Genomic DNA, 18,617 nt, shown 5'->3' on the forward strand with positions numbered 1-18,617 from the left:
TTCTATGCCACTTCTCTGGTCCCTCAAACTTATTTCAGAATCAACATGGTTCTTTAGTAACTTCATAAAAATAAACAAGGGCCTGATAGCCAGGTCATGCTAGTAAATTATTTACACACAGATCCCCCCTCTGCTTCTTATTGCACGGCTCTTGGTGTCACCAGCAGGGACCACCCTTGGCCCTGCAGTGCAGTCCCCGCTCTGTGGCAGCTGGGCACTGATGAGAGCAGGTCTCAGTGCACAGGCAGGGCTTCACCCGCTGCTGCCCAGGGCTGGAGGGTGCCCACAAGGCAACTGCATCCAGTGGGTGTTGGCAACCTCTCCCGAGCCGGTGCCCTGCTCCGGGCGCCCTGGCACGCAGGGGGGGCTGAGTTCAGGCCAGGTATGAGCTTATCAGCACATCACATCCAGCTGGGAACAGCACTGAGAGGCAGTGGCAAAGCACTAACTTCCTTGCAACTATTTTTAAAAGCACCTTTACATCTCTCTTTTCAACTTGCAGAGCACAAATAAACCAAAAGCATCAGCCAGTCGTTGCTAAAGGGAACTATTGTTTGTAGCCTTCCTTATCCCTGTTGCAAATGAAATAATATTATACTCCTCAACCTCCCTTCACAGAAAAAGTCCCCCATCCAGCTCTGCGTTTGATCCTGTTTCTATTCTTCCGTGGTGCCTTTGATGGACTTTTGATCTTGACTCAGTATGGTCCATCTCACAATGGTTCTTTAGGTCCTGCTCCACCGTGGGCAGGTGGGCATGGGCTGGGGTGGGTACCCAGGTTATACCATGGCATTTTTCATGCTGACCCACGGTGCAGATGTTGTGTGTGTGATGCTTGAACAGTCATTGCCCTGTCCACTGCTGACCCCCACAACACAACTTCTAATTCAGAGTAAGAGGCTTGCCCAATTTCTTCTAAAACAGCTTGCTTTGGCATTTGTGTGCACTGAACTTTCTCCGTCATGGTGGTTTGGTTTCCAAGTTTAGTTAGAATCTTCTGGAGTCCCTCCCAGTCCTGCCAAGACTTGCTTGCATTTATAATGCATGGTTCTCTGTTGGCAGCAATTGCTGTTGCCTTTTTATCCTTCTTCCCCCTTGACTGATTTTTGTAATAATATTCAGAGGGCTGCTTTCATCTCTGCTAGGCATGGTCCCACCACCCCCTTCCACCCAGTAAAATTCCCCAACTGGAACACTGGCCTTCCACTTTTCTTCCCCAACTGGAACACTGGCCTTTTACTTGTAATGGATTTTCCTCCCATTCTGCCAGTTCTGACTCAATTTTCAATCCATTATGGGACTTTTCATACCATGGCCACCAAGTTTGTTTCATTCTTGGAAAGGCCTTTATCAAAAGACCTATTGAAAGCATCAATTACTATGGTCCCTGCTTGTTCCTGATGAACTATTTCAGAAGCTCACAGAAGTCAACTGACTGACTGGTGGGTCTAGTGCTCTATCAGTGCACCTTCTGCTGGGTGCTGGTCCACCAGGGTGACCAGCACCGTCCCCCTTTTTCTGGAAGCCCCATATTATGCCCAGGGTAAACTCCCTGAGCCCAGGTGTCACACACAGCAATGCCCTGGCACTGGCACTGGCAGCTGTGCCGGGTGCTGAGGATGCTCCTCTGGGCTCTGTCACCCACCCCTGTGTGCAGTGCAGGGGCACTCAGGGCTGCAGGAAACACCTCAGACCCTGCAGGGCTGCCCAGGTCTCCCTGGGGAAGGCAGAGTACTGCAGCCAAAACGCCAGCCCACCACGCCCCAGGGAATGGCACGTGGCAAGGCCATTCAAAAGCCACCAGGGCAGCAGCCCTCGTCCTCCTCACCTTTGGAGCCCTTGTCCCTTAATGCTGAGGGCTGGCAGCACCTGCTTGCCATGTGGGCTGCCAGCATGGCCCTAGCACTGTCCAACCCCACCCTCGTGCCAGGATGAGAACAGCACAGTTTAACTCTCCTGTGGCCAAACGTGCCAGTTAAGCTGGGGGGTCCTGTCCAGGGAACGGTGGGCACTGCCAGCCCATCCCACCCTCTGCCCTTTGCTGCTTTCCCTGCAGTAACACTGAGATGATGTGTGTCAGGAGACACATGCAGAAGTGGGCCATGGACCAGGAGGTTCAGAAGTGGAGGGGCCAGCGTGCCCCCAGGATCAAGGGGTAGGTGCAATTGCCTGAGGTAAGAGCCATGTCCAGCATATTTGGATCTGGGTCTTGTTCTAACATTAGTTTAGTTTCCCAGTTCACCTGTGAAGTGCTTCAAAGGGCACTGAAAGAGTCTGCAAAGGGCAGCAGGAGCATGAACAGCTGAAGCCTGAGGGAAGGCTCTCAGTGGGAATTTTATCTCTGACTCCTAGATGAGCAGAATTAGGTAAGCACACAAAGCTTTCCCAATCTGAGTTCAAATGTATGAATTTACCATATCTAACGCCTCCCTGAAATCCAAAGAGACTCAATTACATTCTCTTTCTGTAATGAATCAGTAATTATATTGAAGAACACTATTATTTGTTTGGCATGACCTATATAAACCCGACTTGGGGAGTGCATAGTTGGTGTGGTGCCAGTACCCTGCGTATTATTGCCTTATAAACACAACCATTGTTTGAATTTCAGATCAAAACAAACCGAGCCACGTCGCTTGTCAGTTATTAGATATCTTTTTCCCAAATGCTCACCCAGGCCGTATTACAATAACAATAATTATTATTACATACTTCCTTATTGTATGTTTGTGCCGAGGTAGCACATTTGCCTTTTTCCCACACATTAGTTGCTTCTCCTGACTCTTATGATTCACTCCTGCCTATTTCCCAATGTCCATGAGGTCTTTCTGCATTCCCAGCTGCATTTTGTCAAGACATGCAGATTGGCACACGGACTCATGGTGCTGTATTGCACCAGCCTGCAAAGGGTTGCAAAGCAGCACAGGGGCTTTGCTCCTCGAGGGAATATACAAACTAAAAGAAAGATGTGGACCCTGCCCCCAGGTGCTTTATAAATATTTAACTTGGTCTGATAATGTGATAAGGGCTGATAATGTGATTTGGACAGACTAAACCCCAGCCCTGCTTGGGCAGGGCTGCAAATGGACCTTCTGTGGGAAACAGGGTGGGAGGGGGCCAAGCCAGAGCAGCCAAGTGGTGATGCTTTCCACAGCCACTCACCTTGCCCAGCCTGGGACACCCAAACTGCAGCTGTCAAATCCTCAGCAAGTTGCTGATCTGCCTTTACAGATCACAGAGGAGAAGCGGGTGCTTGGCTGTCGGTGAGTCAGCCCTTCTCAAGATAAACTCCAAGATATGTGAAATGAATCATACACTGGAGGTGCCTATTTGTCTCCATTGGCTATGCAGGAAGCCTGTCCAACTAATTAGGTTTAGACACCTAACTTTTAAGCACTTAAAAACAGAGGAGAGGAATCCCATCGTCACTGACATTCTTCATTACTGGCCTGACAAGGGAGGCAGTGGGAGAGGCTCCCTGGAAATGCCCCACCAGATTTGGAGCTAAGCAAGCTCCTCTACCCTCGGTGCATGGGAATGTGCAAAGCCTCACCTCCGTGTCCTCCCCCTTGGAGCTCTGATGGGCACAGGGCTCTCCAGCCATGCCCAGCTGGCAGGGATGAAAACATGCTCCCTGCTGAGGTCTGAATGAGGCAACGGTCTGGTGGGAAAAGATATAATAATGGAGCAGAAGTCTGTATTATCATGTATTCCGAGCAGGCAAGAGGAACAAAAAAAAAAAAAAAAAGAAAAGGAGACTTGACCTTGGCATCCAGCCTGGTGCTAAAAGTGTGTTTTGATGGAACGGGATAGGTGGGAAAGCAAGCTGCCTCCCTAATGCAAACATCTCACGGAGCTGTAAGATGTGTGGAGTGCAACCCATGTGTTTGGAAATAAGGTTATGACAAGCTCCCCTGTGAAAGGACAAAATGGTATTTTTCAGAGGGTTACAGCTGAGCCTATTGGAGGTAAGTGGCCACCAGCACAGCAAGCAGCACCTTCTGACACCAGCACTGCATGCCACATAAATGTCATGATCCAAGAGGCTCCAGAGTTGTCTTAGACTTTCTCAAAAAAGAAAATAAAAAGATGAAAGCATTTTGTCCCAGCACTCTTTTTTTTTTTTTTGAGAAAAAAATCATGGAAACATTCCACTGGTTAATGTCTGCTGAATAATCAGCAGCCACGGCTGCTGTGGCTGGAAACAGGCAGAGGCCAACAAAAACCATTATGTGCTGCATTATCATCTTGCTTGTGTATCAGCTCAGGACCAAGGATGCAGGATTTGAAAGAACTGATTTTGTCCTGTTTTCTGAGATCTATGCCTTTCCAAGTCCCCAACCACTTGTTACATGCATTAATCATCTTATTGATACAAAGGTAATTGCTGTTTTGATGTGCAGCAGATGTCACTTGTTTCTTTTTTTCCTGGAATCTCCCAATAGCCTCTTTAAAGCTTCTGGCACGTCCCTTAATCTGAACAACAATTTATTGAGGTGAGATATATTTGACTTCCCTCTGCCCTGGCAGGCACGGAGCCCTGTGCAGATCAGGCCAGGTTAAGGGTACCTATTTGAAGCTGTGCCCTTGCTGCACACAATAATCTGCTCCTGAGGTTGGCATACTGGGCATACTGGGGACCTCGGGACCACCCTGTGCCTGGCTGAGACCTGGAGGAAAGAGGGTGCTGGCCCCCGGCTGCACAGGCTGTGCCCAGGGAGGGATGGGGACCTGCAGCAGGATGGAACACCTGCAGCCTCCCCAACAGCAGCGTCGTGGCTCTGCTCCACCAGCGGTGAGAAACACATCTTGCTCCACACCTCACCTTGCTGCAGCCAGGCTGGGCACTTCCTCAGCTCCCGTTGCCACCCTGGCAGGATGGAAATCCCTTCTCCAGCTTCACGCACCTGCAGCGTGTTCAGGGAGGAGACGGACGAGTCTGGCGCCTTGCCCTGGAGGGTTTGCAGCTTCACTGAGAACAGGCACACCCCTGAGAACAGGGAGGTTTCTCTGCAGGAGGGGGTGGGTGCAGCAGCAATGGGCAGCAGGGAGGTCTGTGGTGCTGTGTGAGGCGGCTGTGGGGCTCTCCTGCTCGTCCCCGTGTCCAGAAAGGATGAGCAGAGCCCAGCTTGGGACTGCAGTGCCATGGAGCTGGGGTAAAGCAACAGCCCCACAGCCAGGTCACAGGCAGGGAGACAGATGCTCCTGGTCGGGCACCTTCACTTTCCACACCTGGTGATGGTGTTCTCCTCCAGCCCCTCAAACCTGTTGCCACCCTGGTGTGTCCCAGCCCTGCTCCCAGGCTCAGCACGGGCTGAGGGTGTCTGGACGCAGCTGGACGGACCCCAGGATGTGGCCAGGCCAGCCTCCTGAGCAGTCATGACAAACAGCCAAACACTTGCATGGGCTTGCTGTCCTGCTGTGTGGAAATACATTAATTGCATTAGTATTTCCACTGGAAATTATAACTTAGATCCATTAACTTCAGCCAGTTTCCTTACCCTGCGTCTGCTTAAAAGGACATCTCTGCTTTTTCCAGTGCAGTGTCTTGTCAGTGCCACCGGTGCTAAATTTGTGGCAGGCTAGTCACATCCATGTGACACTTCAGAAGAGGCCACACATTACCTCTACCTCCTGCCTTCCCCTCACTTCCCCCAGGGGTAGTCCAACTTCTGAGTTACAGAAAAACAGAAACCCCTTTGTTATGAACAGCTAAAGCAGATCCCAAACCCCATTACTAATTAGTAAAGATGTGCTGTAATTTAGATCACCTTGGATGGTCTTTAGGTCATTCACAGGTGTAAAGTCAGGAGGATTAAGGGCTTATAATATTTGTCTGGTACGGCTGCTACCAATTCCAGCAAAAATAATGGAGCTAGCTTCTTGGGTTTCCTGCCACCACAAAGTACACACATGCACACACTCTCTATTTTATGAATGTTTACATACCCGAGCTGCCAGGAATCTCACTCCCGTTGCTTCCCACCACCTTAACACACTTTCCTGTATCTCTGTGAATTTGTTTTCTCACCGAGCAGCTGGTAATATCCCTTTTGCCTGGGAGCAGGCAGAGACCTGACTTCCTCGGGTGCCAGAAAAGCCTGGCAGAGGGCGCACCTACAAGCTGTGGTTTCCATCTCAAGCCATTTACACCTCCCAGTGGCTACCCAGAGATGTTCCATGGAAGAAGTGCAAGGCCAAAATAAAAAGAAGTATTAAAAAGTTACAGACAGGTGGGGAAAGGCCACGCTGACATCCGCCTACTCCCCCTGAAAGGCCACGGAGTATGAGGAGGCGCCTGAAACGGAGGAAACATCTACACCCGCATGCAGAGAGCAGCAAAAGGCACTTCCACACCTACACCTCCAGGGTCACAGCCAACAAAAATAGCATCAGACCCAAAAGATATGTATAGAAGAGCGACTGCAGAAAGCCTTGGCTCATTTTACACCCCCAGCAAAAATAAAGTCAGGAGGTTTGTCCTTCCTCTGTTCCCACCCTCTGTACATCGGAGTGCTGCTGCAGACAAGACGTCTCTGTTTACCTGAGGATTCCCATGGGAGCAGGGGAGTTAAATGCCCAACTCATCTGAAACTCGCAGGGGAAAACGTTGCTTGTGACGAAAGCACTTCCCTTTCCTACCTTGAAACTTTGGGAACTGAGTGGCAGGAGGGGGAATAAACCAAAACACCCCACCCCCACCCTGTTTTCAACAATTCAGGCTTTTTCACACTCAAGCTCTTGCTCAGTAACTCTGACGCAAGCAGATCTGCAGGCTTCCGACTGCCAAATGGCTCCAGGTGAGGGGAAGTGCAGGTGTCTCAAGATAGCAACCTTGTTCTTTTGCCACAGGAGCTGCACCATCATCAAATATATTTGTGGCAAAGCTGGCACTCGGGTTCAGCTTACACTCGGTGCTCACAGTAACCTCCCATTACCCTGGCGGGGAGTGAAGCTGGGCGCAGCCAGCCCGTGACAGTGACACCGTCCCCAGCCCTCGGCAGAGGCCAGCGCGCCAACCCGCGCTCAGCGGCTCGGGGACAAGATAGTGCTGATCTGGATCTGAACATCCCAGTGCCAAACTGCATCAGACCAAAGGTCTGCTCTGGCTTTCCTCTTACCTCCAAGAGCAGCCAATGCTTATGGGGGAAAGTGGGGATAAGAGAGTGATACTTTAGCTGTGCATTGTCCTGCAACAAGTCGCAGAGGTCTGCCTTTGCCTTTAGTAAACCTCCAGGGACTTTTCCTCCATAAATTTGTAAAATTGCTTTTTTGACCCAGTTTATACTTTTGACCTCTACAGCATCATGTGCCAATGAGCCCACAGTTTTATATACACACACGCAATCGGAAAAAGCAATCCTTTAAATCTCCTGCCTTTATAATTTCATTCGCTGCCCCCTTCTTCTTCCCCGCCTTCTGGCCACTCTGGCCTGTTTCAGCTCTCGTGCATGAAAGTGGTTCTTAATTTCTCTGCTAGATGTGGGCACAGGTCTAATGCAGAATCTTATCCCTCTGTATTTTGTGACAAGTTTAGCACCTGCTTGCATTTGACCCAGAGAAGGAGAGGGCTCCAAAAGTGGCTCCTGTGCTGAGGACAAGTTTGAGAAGGGCTTGGGAGGTTCTGGACATTTTTTCCTGCTTCCCAGGCCCAGCTGTAGTATCCCAGCTGGAATGTGCTGGGCCTGGATAGACCGAGTCACACAAGAAGGCTATTGAGCATGGAAATGCATTCATTCACTTTTTCAGTAATCTTTAATAATTGACTTTCATTTATTCATTTACCTATCTTTATTCATTTGCATCTATCAAAGTTCTGGCACGGCTCTGGCGGGCGGTGTAAGGCTCCAATTTTTTCATTCCTCTGCTCGGTGTGAATTCATGCCCACACAAATTCCCACTCTGGCCCGGAGGGCTGTGACTTTTAGCCACGAGGTGGGGTGAGCAGCTAAATTCCTGAGCTGAGCATGTGCGCAGGCAATGCAAGGCAGACCACCGTGGAGTCGGGCTTTGCCAAGCTAAATCACTGGAAAAAATTCCTTCTCGGCTTCAGCCTTTGCCACTTGATCCGCGGAAATGTGCAGCCTTAAAACCCCAGGTTTCCAAAACAAATGCACACGGGACAGGAGCAGCGGGGGCAGAGGGCTGGGCTGGCCCCAGTCCCGCTCCCACACCAGCCCCATGCCGCGGAGGCACCGGGCAAAAACCGGGCTGCGAGCGACTCGGGAGTGAAATGGTTATCTCGGCTGGCTCTCTCCGTAACTCTTGGAAAGTCCCCGAAATGACGTTTCTAACTAACAATTAAAATGGGTTTAATTATAGAGAGGCTTAGAGCCCTGGGAACAAGCACCATCTACAGAACGAGTAAACAACTGCAGAAAATAATAGGCTGTTTGCTCCCCTGTCTACTCCTCACTTCTGGCCAAGGCGAAGGAAAAAAAAAAAAAAAGAGACCATAAAGAGAAGGAAATTCGAGGAACCTGATTGCTCTCCTTAAGGAAATAATAATAACGATCATAAAAAAAAAAATCTGGAATTGCCCAAGCCTGTGGGCATTTCTCTCGGTTGGTTATTTTGGTTGTTCTTGAAGACCAGAGGAGGGGAAAGAAATCAGCCGCCAGCGCAAAGTCCAGATGCCGCGACTCCAAAGCAAACAGAGGAGGAAGTGGATCATTTGTTTGAAGTTTCGGTGCGATGGCCGCTCGGGTCAGTGCTCCGCAGCCCAGGGCAGGGGTTTCTGTTCTCCCGGCCAAGGCGGAGCGCAGCGAAGGAGCAGAGCCTGCAGGGCCGGGGCAGGGCCCACCTGCGCAGGGAACAGGGCTCAGACCCATTGCTCAGCCTAGGATGGAACACCGTCTGCAGCTACAGCGGGGGCTGAGGGGGATACCCGGGCAGAGACTGAGCACTGAGGCGCCCTGGCGCTGACAAGCTTTCAAGAGTTGGGCTCATTTTAACTTTTATATAGAAACTGCCACTATTGTCCCCCTCATCTCTGCAATACCAGTATCACTATGAATCATTGAATCATACTTTGTTTACTAAAACCTGGAACAGGTCACCTGCTTAGAGACAATTTCTTTTTTTTTGTTTTTTTCATTTTTTTCAGTTTTAGAACGTTGAGTCCTGGGGCCTGGGAGAAAAGGCAGGATTTATCGAACAGCCTTTTAAAGGGCAGACACGCATTTTAACACCTTCAGTTGCCGGGGCTGTGAGCTCTTTCCCCTCGCAGAGCGGGTTTCAGTACAAGTTCGAAGGAAGGAGCGGGGCTCCGCGGGAGGGGAGCGGGGCTCCGCGGGAGGGGAGCGGGGCGGGTGCCGGCCCCGAGCCCTCCGGGGCTCCGCGGGTTCGCCTTTCCCGCCTCCCGCGGCGAGCGTCCGCGAGCCGCCGCCCAGCGCGGCCGTTGGGCGCGCGCCCGCCGCTCCCCCCGCGCGGACCGGAGCGGGACGGCCGCGCGCGCCGGCGGAGGGGATCTCGCGCGCGGGCGCGTGCCGGGTGAAACGCGCGCACGCACGCACGCGGACACACGCGCACAACGTGGACGCACGCGGACGAGAGCGCGGGCACACGCGCACGGGGGCGCGCGCGCGGAGACGCGAGCAGAAACGGACACGCGCGCACAGGCGCGCGGAGTCACTCGGTGCGGCCGCACAACCGCCCCCTCCGGCGCAGCGCAGCGCGGGGCAGGGCGGGCCCGGCCCGGCCCGGCCCGGCCCGGCACAGCCACCCACCCGCCCGCCGGCCGCTTCGCGTTCTTTTCCCCCCTCCCCCCTTCCCCTTGTCCCTCCCCCTCTCCTTCCTCCCGAAAGTTTTTTTGGGCCTGCCCGCCCGGGTGATTCAGTCGCAGTGTCAATCACCCTGCCCTCCTTCTCCTCCCCTTTCCCGCCGCCGGCTCCTCCTCCCGGGGGTAAGTCACAAACTTTATAAGTTGAGCTTTCCGCGAGCCCCCTGGAAGCGGCGAGCGGGCGCGGCGGCCGGGCGGGCTGGTGGCGGTGTCGGCGGCGGGGGGAGGCTGCGAGCAGGGGCGCTGGAGGCTGTGCCTTACCCACGCCGTGACTCCTCGTGTCCGAGTGCCGCTGCCCCACTCGCTTCCCCCCTCGCTCGCCGAAGATGTCCACAGCCCTGGTGTCGCCCACCATCTTCGACTTGAGCGAAGTTTTATGCAAGGTAAGGGCGCCGGCGGGGTTTCTGCCGCCAACTTCGGGGCTTTTTAGCTTCCTTCGGGTTCGAGTTCGGGCTTCCCTCTTCCCCTCCCCCCCACTTAGTTTTCTGGTTGTGAGCGAGTTCTGCGCCGGGACCGGAGGGCGCAGGGCGGGAACCGAGCGCGGCCACCCCGTTTCGGGACTGCGGGGTCTCTCCCGCCCGCGTTTCCCGCCTCGGTCGCTCCGGAGGAGGAAGGGTGGGGGAGCCGCCCGCGCTCCCGGCGGGCTCAGCCGCGGCGCCGAGCGGGGGGGCCGGATCCTTCCCGTGCCCCCGGGGCCGCCGCGCTTCAACACGCCCGGGCGCGGCGCGGAGGGCGGCGGCGCTGCCGCGGGGCCGGGCGGGGGACGAGCGGGCGGGCGGACGGGCGGGCTCCCTCCCCGCGGGGCTCGGCCGCCCCTCGCCGGCCGCGCTGCGGGAGCGGTTGGGCGGGCGCCCCGCCGCGCGCTGCCCTTCCCGCGCGCCGCCGGCCCCGGGGGCGCTCCCGGTGCGGCGCTCCCGCCGCGCGGGGCTTCGCGCGCCCCCCCGCTCCGCGCCGCGCGCTCGGCCGGCCCCGGGAGCGCTCCGCGCCGCGGATGGGGGGGGGGGGGGGGCGCGGCGGGGGGCCCGGGCGGCGGAGGCGGCGGCGGCCAGTGCGGCTGCGGGGGAGCTGCCGGGGCCGCGCAGGCGGTGGGGGCCCCGCCGCGCTCGCCGCGCCGCGTGGGGATGTCGGAGGAGGCGGTGGCAGCAGCAGTGACGTGACCGGCTCTTGCTTTGTCCCCGCAGAGCAACAAGATGTTGAATTACAGCCCCTCGGGTGTCAGCGGGTGCCTGCTGGACAGGAAGGCGGTGGGCACCCCGGCGGGCGGGGGTTTCCCTAGGAGGCACTCTGTCACCCTGCCCAACGCCAAGTTTCACCAGAACCAGCTCCTCAGCAGCCTGAAAGGGGAGCCGGCTCCCATGCTGGGCCCCCGCGAAAGCCGCTTCCGGGACCGCTCCTTCTCCGAGGGTGGCGAGCGCCTACTGCAGCAAAAGCAGCCCGGGGGACAGGTCAACTCCAGCCGCTACAAGACGGAGCTGTGCCGCCCCTTCGAGGAGAACGGCGCCTGCAAGTACGGCGACAAGTGCCAGTTCGCCCACGGCATCCACGAGCTGCGGAGCCTCACCCGCCACCCCAAGTACAAGACCGAGCTATGCCGCACTTTCCACACCATCGGCTTCTGTCCCTATGGGCCGCGCTGCCACTTCATCCACAACGCGGAGGAGCGCCGCGCCGTGGCGGGGAGCCGGGAGCCCGCCGTCACCGACAGACCCCGCCTGCAGCACAGCTTCAGCTTCGCCGGCTTCCCCAGCGCTGCTGCCAGCGGGCTGCTGGACAGCCCCACTTCCATCACACCGCCGCCCATGCTGAGCGCCGACGACCTGCTGGGCTCCCCCACCTTGCCTGACTGCGCCAGCAACCCTTTCACCTTCTCCAGCCAGGAGCTGGTCAGTCTCTTTGCCCCCAGCATGGGGGTGCAGGTGCCCAGCGGGAGCTCCCCCACCACCTTCTTGTTCAGGCCCATGTCCGAGTCCCCCAACATGTTTGACTCGCCACCCAGTCCTCAGGACTCCCTCTCTGACCAGGAGGGCTATCTGAGCAGCTCCAGCAGCAGCCACAGCGGCTCAGATTCCCCTATCCTGGACACCTCAAGACGTCTTCCCATCTTCAGCAGACTCTCCATCTCCGACGACTAATCCGGGGTTTATTCTTGCCCCTCCCCACCTCTATTACAATGTTAAGCTGAACTCCCCCCACCTTGGCCCCAGTAGCCCGAGCTGGATGTTAACATGTCCACCTGCCTGCCTGATACCCGCTGGCTTAAACCTTAAGTGCCAAAATTACGATGAGAAGCAATAACGTTTACAAAATTAGTGCCTTTTAAAACACTTTTCACTGTGACTGTATTACCTCTCCAGCTGCAGAGGGCACCAGCAGCTCTGTGCACTTCCAGATGTGCAGGAAGTGTCCGAATCCGGCTCCCTCCACTGGCCACGTACTGCATCGCCCTCTCCCAGCCCCTTCCCGACCGGCCAGTTTCTGCTGGGCTGCAGGCATGTGGGCAGCTGTTAACATCCAGCCCTCCTCCTCCCCTCCCCTTAAAAGACTAAATCTTGCCTGGATCCGCTCAGGTCTGCGGGAAGAAAAGCTGAGAACGGACAAAGATTGTAGCATGAGTGGGACTTTGACTGGGAGGAAGAAAACAAAAGAAAAGCAAAAAACAGATGGACTATGAGAGACTTGATTTTGGTGCTAAAAGTTCCCCGTGTATACATGTGACATCTTAAAACAAATAAAGAAATAGAGGGGTGGGGCTAACAGAAGTCATTCCACACACACAAGTTCGTGTAAACAAAGTTCCAGTAGACATAGCTTTAATGGTTTTGCTCTAGAGTACTTTAGACCTATCTTAGAGCACTCACGCCAAGCTTTTTATTATTTTTTTCTGGGTTTTTAATTTTGTATAACTTTTCAGAAATTGGAGAGCAAATTTTGCTTGTCACTGCACAACAATATAAAAAGCTTATTTAACTTATCAAAACGTATTTATTGCCAAAACCTTTGCTTTTTAATTTTGTTCATATTTATCGGGATGATGAATCCATAGAATATATTCTTTTATGTTTAAATTATGATCTTCCATATTAATCTTAAGATTGTGAAGTGTCTTTTTTCCTTTTTTCCCCACAGTTTAATATATTATACTACAATGACATTTTTTGTAACTTTACACTTTTTTTGGTTATTTTATTTTAAAAAATGAAAAATTAATTTAAAAAAATGCAAAAACTGTGTTTGGATTATTTATTTTAGAACTCCCTCACCCTTTTTTTGTGTTGGACTGCAAATGGAGTTGTTGTGCATCTTTGCCTTTTCTCTTCTCCTTCTCTTCTCCTCTCCCGGGTCTTGCCTACCTGGGCTTTAGAATGTACATACCTGAGCTCTGTTGCGAGACAATGTGGAAGGAAGACTTTTTTCTTCCTCTTACTGTATAGATTCTTCAAGGAGAAAAGCCTTGGGCTCAAAGTGCCTATCTGAAGACATTCCAAATACAGTTTGTCTTTGCATTTCTGTATTCCAAGTTTGGAGTTTTCCTTGCCAAGGTGAATGGGACTGGCACAAAGAGAATAATGAATGTAATTTTTTTTTCCCCCTGTTACTGTTCGCTACACTGCTTTTTCTTCCTCTTTGTGTGAGTTTATTTAAAAGAGAATCTCTTTTGTAATGACTGTTTGCAGTTTAAATCAATAAACCCCAAGTTTTTTCAAGAAACTGACAGTGGAGCTGGTTTTACTTGGAAAAATCGAGGGGCTGGTTTTAGACAACCCCACAAATAGAGGTGCTTCCCTTCTCGACCCTGGAAGTGCCCACAGTGTGCCCAGGCGTCCCTCCATCAGTGGGTCAGCTGTGCAAGTGCTTGGGAGCAGATCAGTGGCAGCACATACCTGCTGTGACCTACCCTGGTGGCCTCTAACCTTCTCTGTCTCTTGTGGAGTGCTCGAGTCACTCAGTCTGTTCCTGACAAGTTCTTTCTGATGAGCGTGGCTTAAACCTGGGACTGGCTTTTGTTGCTTGCGTGTTTTGTGTGTTCCTGCATAGCTGCTTCCTCTTCAGGGAGGGCTTGCGTGTGTTTTGAGTGAGGCTAAAGTGGGATGTCAGAGTGTTAGAGGTACTCCAAATCTCACTCCTGGCTTCTTGGTGGTACTGGTCTGCTGGCACAAAGGGGCTCTTTGGTGCTTTGTGGGGGAGAGGAACATGAACCCCCAGTGAAGGCTCAAGTGTATGCACACATCACCTTGCTATCGCATTCAAGTCCTTATATCTTGAAGTATCAGCAATCCCAGAAACTTCTCAGGTCACTGGTTTTGTTTAGGAACACATCCTTGCCAGCAGTGCTCATGGTGTTAAGTCTCATGTTTTCACCTTTGAGCTCTTCTATGGAGCAAGCTTTTGCTTCCAAACAAAAGGCTGAAATGTTGCTGCTGAACCACCAATCCTTCAGCTGTCTTAACATGCCTCAATGTTCAGATTTCCTAATTCATGTTGGAATAGTTCCTGCCAAACAAAAGCTGTAGGATACCTCAAGGCTTATGCCGGTGAACCAACCTTCTCTGCTGTTAGCTCTAAACACTTGTGTGGTCTGGCACTAAAGGTGAGCTGGGTGGAGGAAAGACAGAGGAAGAAGAGTGTTGCTGACAGAAGCTGCTTCCCTTGAACACTACAAAAGCTATGGGGAGTTTCTTTGGCAGACACTGATGTAAATTAGTGCACGGTGTGGTCTGCATGCTGATCCCTGAGAGAAAGAAAAGCCTCAGGCACAGCTTCAGCTCTGCTGGCCTTCAGCAGTACCTTTGACTGCAAACTTGCTCCTGGGCATAAAGGCAATGAGCCCCATGTGAGGGATGGGTTCTGCCTGGGAAACTTCTGCCCAGTTGCAGCAAGTGCCCAGGTGTGCCTCCTCAGCTGCTGGGAATCAAGCTGTCAGCCCCTGAAGAGTGAGAGTATCTGATCTGGAGGGGATCCCAAGTCTATTGCAGGGCACGCTCATGGGGCTTGAAACTGCCTGCTTCCTTTCTGGACTTTCAATGCAGCCCTTCAAACAAATAGTCTTTGACCAGTTAATAATTGATGAAGAAAATAGCTGTATCAGTTGCACAATGCTATTGGTATGACAAACAACCAGGAAGCTGTGCTAAAAGTAGCTCTTTGGCCAAGGTACTTGGGTACTTCCCTTGCCCTTCAAGTGCACTGATTCCGGGAAACCAGCGCCGCTTTTCTTCTGTGAGTTTATTGATATATGCTTGGTCCCTCTGTGTTTTGCTTTTTGAAACTAACCTTGAGCTGGTTCATGCAGGGGATAGAGAAGAGCCAAACGGGATGCAAGAGCCTTCAGCAGTGAAAGGATTTACCCAATCTGATGATTCATTGCCGCTTTGGTGTGTGGCAGCAGACACTCTAGAGAGCATCTCTCCTTCCTTGTATTCACCAGGGATGAGTTGTTCATGGTCCTTCTCACAGTGTTAGCAAGTTCACCTAGCTGATGTTTAGGTGAACCCACCATGGCTGGTAATAGCCTAGGCAAGGCCCAGAAAAGTATAAATAGCCTATTCTGACATGATAGTTTTGAGACACACATTCCTCTGACTTGAGACTCCTTCACTCTGCATTATTGATTTAGTGCATGGGACTTTCAGAGTGGCCATAAAGTAGGGCAGGGCCTGTGCTTGGGAGCAGCTGGTCTTGGTGTGCCTGCTGTGGCGGGGCAGAGAGAAGCAAGAACAAGAACAAGATGCCTGTGAGGTGCCATGGCAAAGTGTGCCTCTGTACACTGCACAGGCTGTGCTCACAGTTCTTACCGTGGGGCAGGGGACACCTATGGTGGCTGGTGCTTCTGCTTGCATACATTTTGTTGTAGTCATGGGTGCTTGCTGTGGAAGGGACTTGGTCCATCCCTCTGGGCTACAAGCATTTGCTGTTTTTTGGCTTTGAATTTAGGTGTGTCTAGTGCTATCCGCCCTCAATATGTCTTGGAAATTAGAGCCAATGTGTATGGCTGGCTGTGCCAGTTGCCTCTTGGTATGGAACAATGAGATGACTTTGATCTGCAGAGCTCCAGGTGGCTCAGATTCCACCCTGGTACCTGCCTCCCCCTTCCTAATTCCTGCAACAGCTGTATGTGTCCCAGAGACACTGTTGACTACTCACTGCTTTGCTATGGACTAGCTGTGGCTTTGGTGCCAAAACACCTTCAGTTCTGCAATTAGAGCCTGTAGAAGCAGAGGCCATCTCATTTCCTGACCATCATAGGAGAGAGATGAAAAGTCAAATTTAGGTTCTTTGTTGTTGTTGATGATTTTGTTTTTCAAGGCAGTTGGGAACTTAACGGTCTGATTTTGGCCAACTTTTGTTTAGTAAAACTTGTATACATAGATATGGTGTGCCAGATTGCAAGAGATGAAAAATACCATTTAAAAGGAACCCTGAAATTTTCTAAGTTTCTGGTCCTGACAGAGTTTGTCTCATCAATATTGTCATGAAATTGGGAGGCAGAGAGGGAAAGAATTTGGAGAAGAAATATGCTTGGAGGGCTGTTACCAGGTGGCTCAAATTTTTAGTCCATATGGTTCCCATGCAGTAAGTGCAGTAGTCTGTGGATGGGACTTTGGGCTGCTCCTGAGAATCTCCTTGGGAAGAATGGACTCTGCCAGGCCTTTGCACAGCAGAGGGGTCATGGCAGTGGGGCAGGAAGGGATGGGGTCACCATTGGAGATCAAGAGCCAGAGATTGAGCCCACAGAGCGTGGGGATAGCATGGGTGAGAAAGAAGCCATGCTGTCTGGAGCCTGAAGACTGCTCCTGTTCAAGTGCATAAAGGCCAATAACCTGGGTCTGTCCAGTGGGGCTCAAGAACATCAAACGGAGGGGAAGGTCTGGATGGTGTACCCTGCTGGATGCTATGCGATGACCATGCCCAAGGATATGAATGACTATTGAGATGCAGTAATAGAGGCAAAAACCACAGCATGCCCTTTACACTTGCTAATTGCTGCAATTTGTGTGGTCTGTGTTGGGGAAAGCTAGCGTGTGCTTGAGTCTGGAGAAAGAGGCTTTGGGAGAAGGTGTTGTGGTCAGTGTGTGAACAAAGAGGCTCCTGACTTCAGTGCTGGGAGTGTTGTGGGGGCTGGAGGCTGAGGACATGCCCAGGGGCAGCGCTGACACAAAAACACTGCCTGGGAAGGAGAGAGAGAGAGAGACTCATGCTTCAGGGAGGCTCCTCAGGCCCTGCATTACAAGGGGCAAACGTGAAGGTGTGAGGTCTGGTGCCATGCAGGGGGGCTGATGAGGCATTCCTACTGCAGAGGGGTGGTGTGCTGAGTGACCACATGCTCCAGCAACAAGCAAAAGTGTGGTCAGTGAAGTGAAAATAGGCAAAAAAATGTAAGAGTGAAGAACGGTGCCTTTCTTACCTGGGCCCCATGGAAGAGGGGTCAGGAGGAACTCATAGCAGAAGCACTTTGAGCGGCATGAACCAGCCACAAACGGGAAGAAAGCAGCAAAACCGGTGTTAGGAAGGAGTTAGGTGGGAGGAAGGGGTGAAGGAGTTGTAGAGGGTCTCTTGAACACAGGGACAGATGGTGAGACTGGCTTGGTGGGGACACTTCAAGAGTCTGCTGGGAACCCGCAGAACAGCTCTTCCCCTCGAGGCTGAGTCCCGTCCAAAATGTTAGAAGATGATTCTGCCTGGTGATGTAAAACGTCCTTTGTTTAGAGATTCTGGCCCATTCAGCAACGCCTTTTCCTCACAAAGCCGATGCTTATTCCCTAGAATACTTACAGGGAAGAAAAAAAAAAAAAAGTTCCTCTAAGACACCCTAAACCAATACCTGCTGTGACTAAGCCCTGTGGGCAGCAGCTTTGCAGCTGATTTATGTCCTGCTCCTGCAAAGGGGAGGCTCAGAGTGGAAACAGACGCGGCGTTGGGCGCAGCCGAGGGCAGCGGGAGCGGGCCGTGGGGCCGTGGGGCTGCGGGGCCGTGGGGCCGTGGGGCTGCAGGGCCGTGGGGCCGTGGGGCTGCGGGGCCGTGGGGCCGTGGGGCCGTGGGGCTGCGGGGCTGCGGGGCCGTGGGGCCGTGGGGCTGCGGGGCCGTGGGGCTGCGGGGCCGTGGGGCTGCGGGGCCGTGGGGCTGCAGGGCCGTGGGGCCGTGGGGCTGCGGGGCCGTGGAGCTGTGGGGCCGTGGGGCTGCAGGGCCGTGGGGCCGTGGGGCTGCGGGGCCGTGGGGCTTCGGGGCCGCGGAGCTGTGGGGCCGTGGGGCTGCAGGGCCGTGGGGCCGCCGCTGCCGGGCATGACGCCGGCTCGGGTTTCCTCGTGGGCAGAACAGAGCTCCTTTTGGCTAGGGCAGCTTTATGGGCTCGCCTGGGTTTATTATACCGCAAATGTTTTGAATTCCACATGTTAATTTCCAGAGAGGCTTTGTTTCACTTTTGCTGCTTCCCGGCCCCCCCCCCCCCCCCCCCCCCCCGGTTTTCATTTCTTTTTTTATTACCGCTGCCCTAACCTCTTCTTTTTGACTGGGTTTTGGTAATAGCTGCCGTTTTCTGAGCAAACAGAGGGCTGGAATTCTCCCTGCCTGGGCTCCAGCTGCAAATTAATCTCCTTTCACAGTTTCATTTTATGTCCGCCCACTATCCCCACCACATTAACTCAGTCAACACGTGGAAGTGAAATTTTTCCATCCAGGACCCCGCGGGCTGTAAGGCTGTTGCGGAGCACGTGACTGCCAGCTCCAGAGTTTTCTCGCCCCTCTGGGTGGAAGGAAGTTTCCTCATCCCCCACGTGTGCGAGCGGTTGCCGGTGGGATGTGAGGGGTTTTAGCACTGGAAACATTCAGGGCTCAGCAGCGT

The 18,617-nt window shown here is 53.1% G+C and overlaps 2 protein-coding genes across 2 annotated transcripts; one reads left to right on the forward strand and one right to left on the reverse strand.

The window, feature by feature from the left end:
* Nucleotides 1-9,965: 9,965 nt before the first annotated feature.
* Nucleotides 9,966-13,489, forward strand: ZFP36L1 (ZFP36 ring finger protein like 1). Its single transcript, XM_063159286.1, has 2 exons — nucleotides 9,966-10,164; nucleotides 10,963-13,489. The coding sequence occupies exons 1-2, from the start codon at nucleotides 10,108-10,110 to the stop codon at nucleotides 11,911-11,913; spliced, it is 1,008 nt and encodes a 335-aa protein (XP_063015356.1). The 5' UTR covers nucleotides 9,966-10,107; the 3' UTR covers nucleotides 11,914-13,489.
* A 4,181-nt stretch (nucleotides 13,490-17,670) lies between these two features.
* On the reverse strand, nucleotides 17,671-18,060 carry LOC134419949 (cornifin-B-like). Its single transcript, XM_063159553.1, has one exon. The coding sequence runs from the start codon at nucleotides 18,058-18,060 to the stop codon at nucleotides 17,671-17,673; it is 390 nt and encodes a 129-aa protein (XP_063015623.1).
* Between the last annotated feature and the right edge of the window lie 557 nt (nucleotides 18,061-18,617).

The sequence above is a fragment of the Melospiza melodia genome, chromosome 6 (assembly GCF_035770615.1).
Source record: "Melospiza melodia melodia isolate bMelMel2 chromosome 6, bMelMel2.pri, whole genome shotgun sequence".
Lineage (NCBI taxonomy): Eukaryota > Metazoa > Chordata > Aves > Passeriformes > Passerellidae > Melospiza > Melospiza melodia.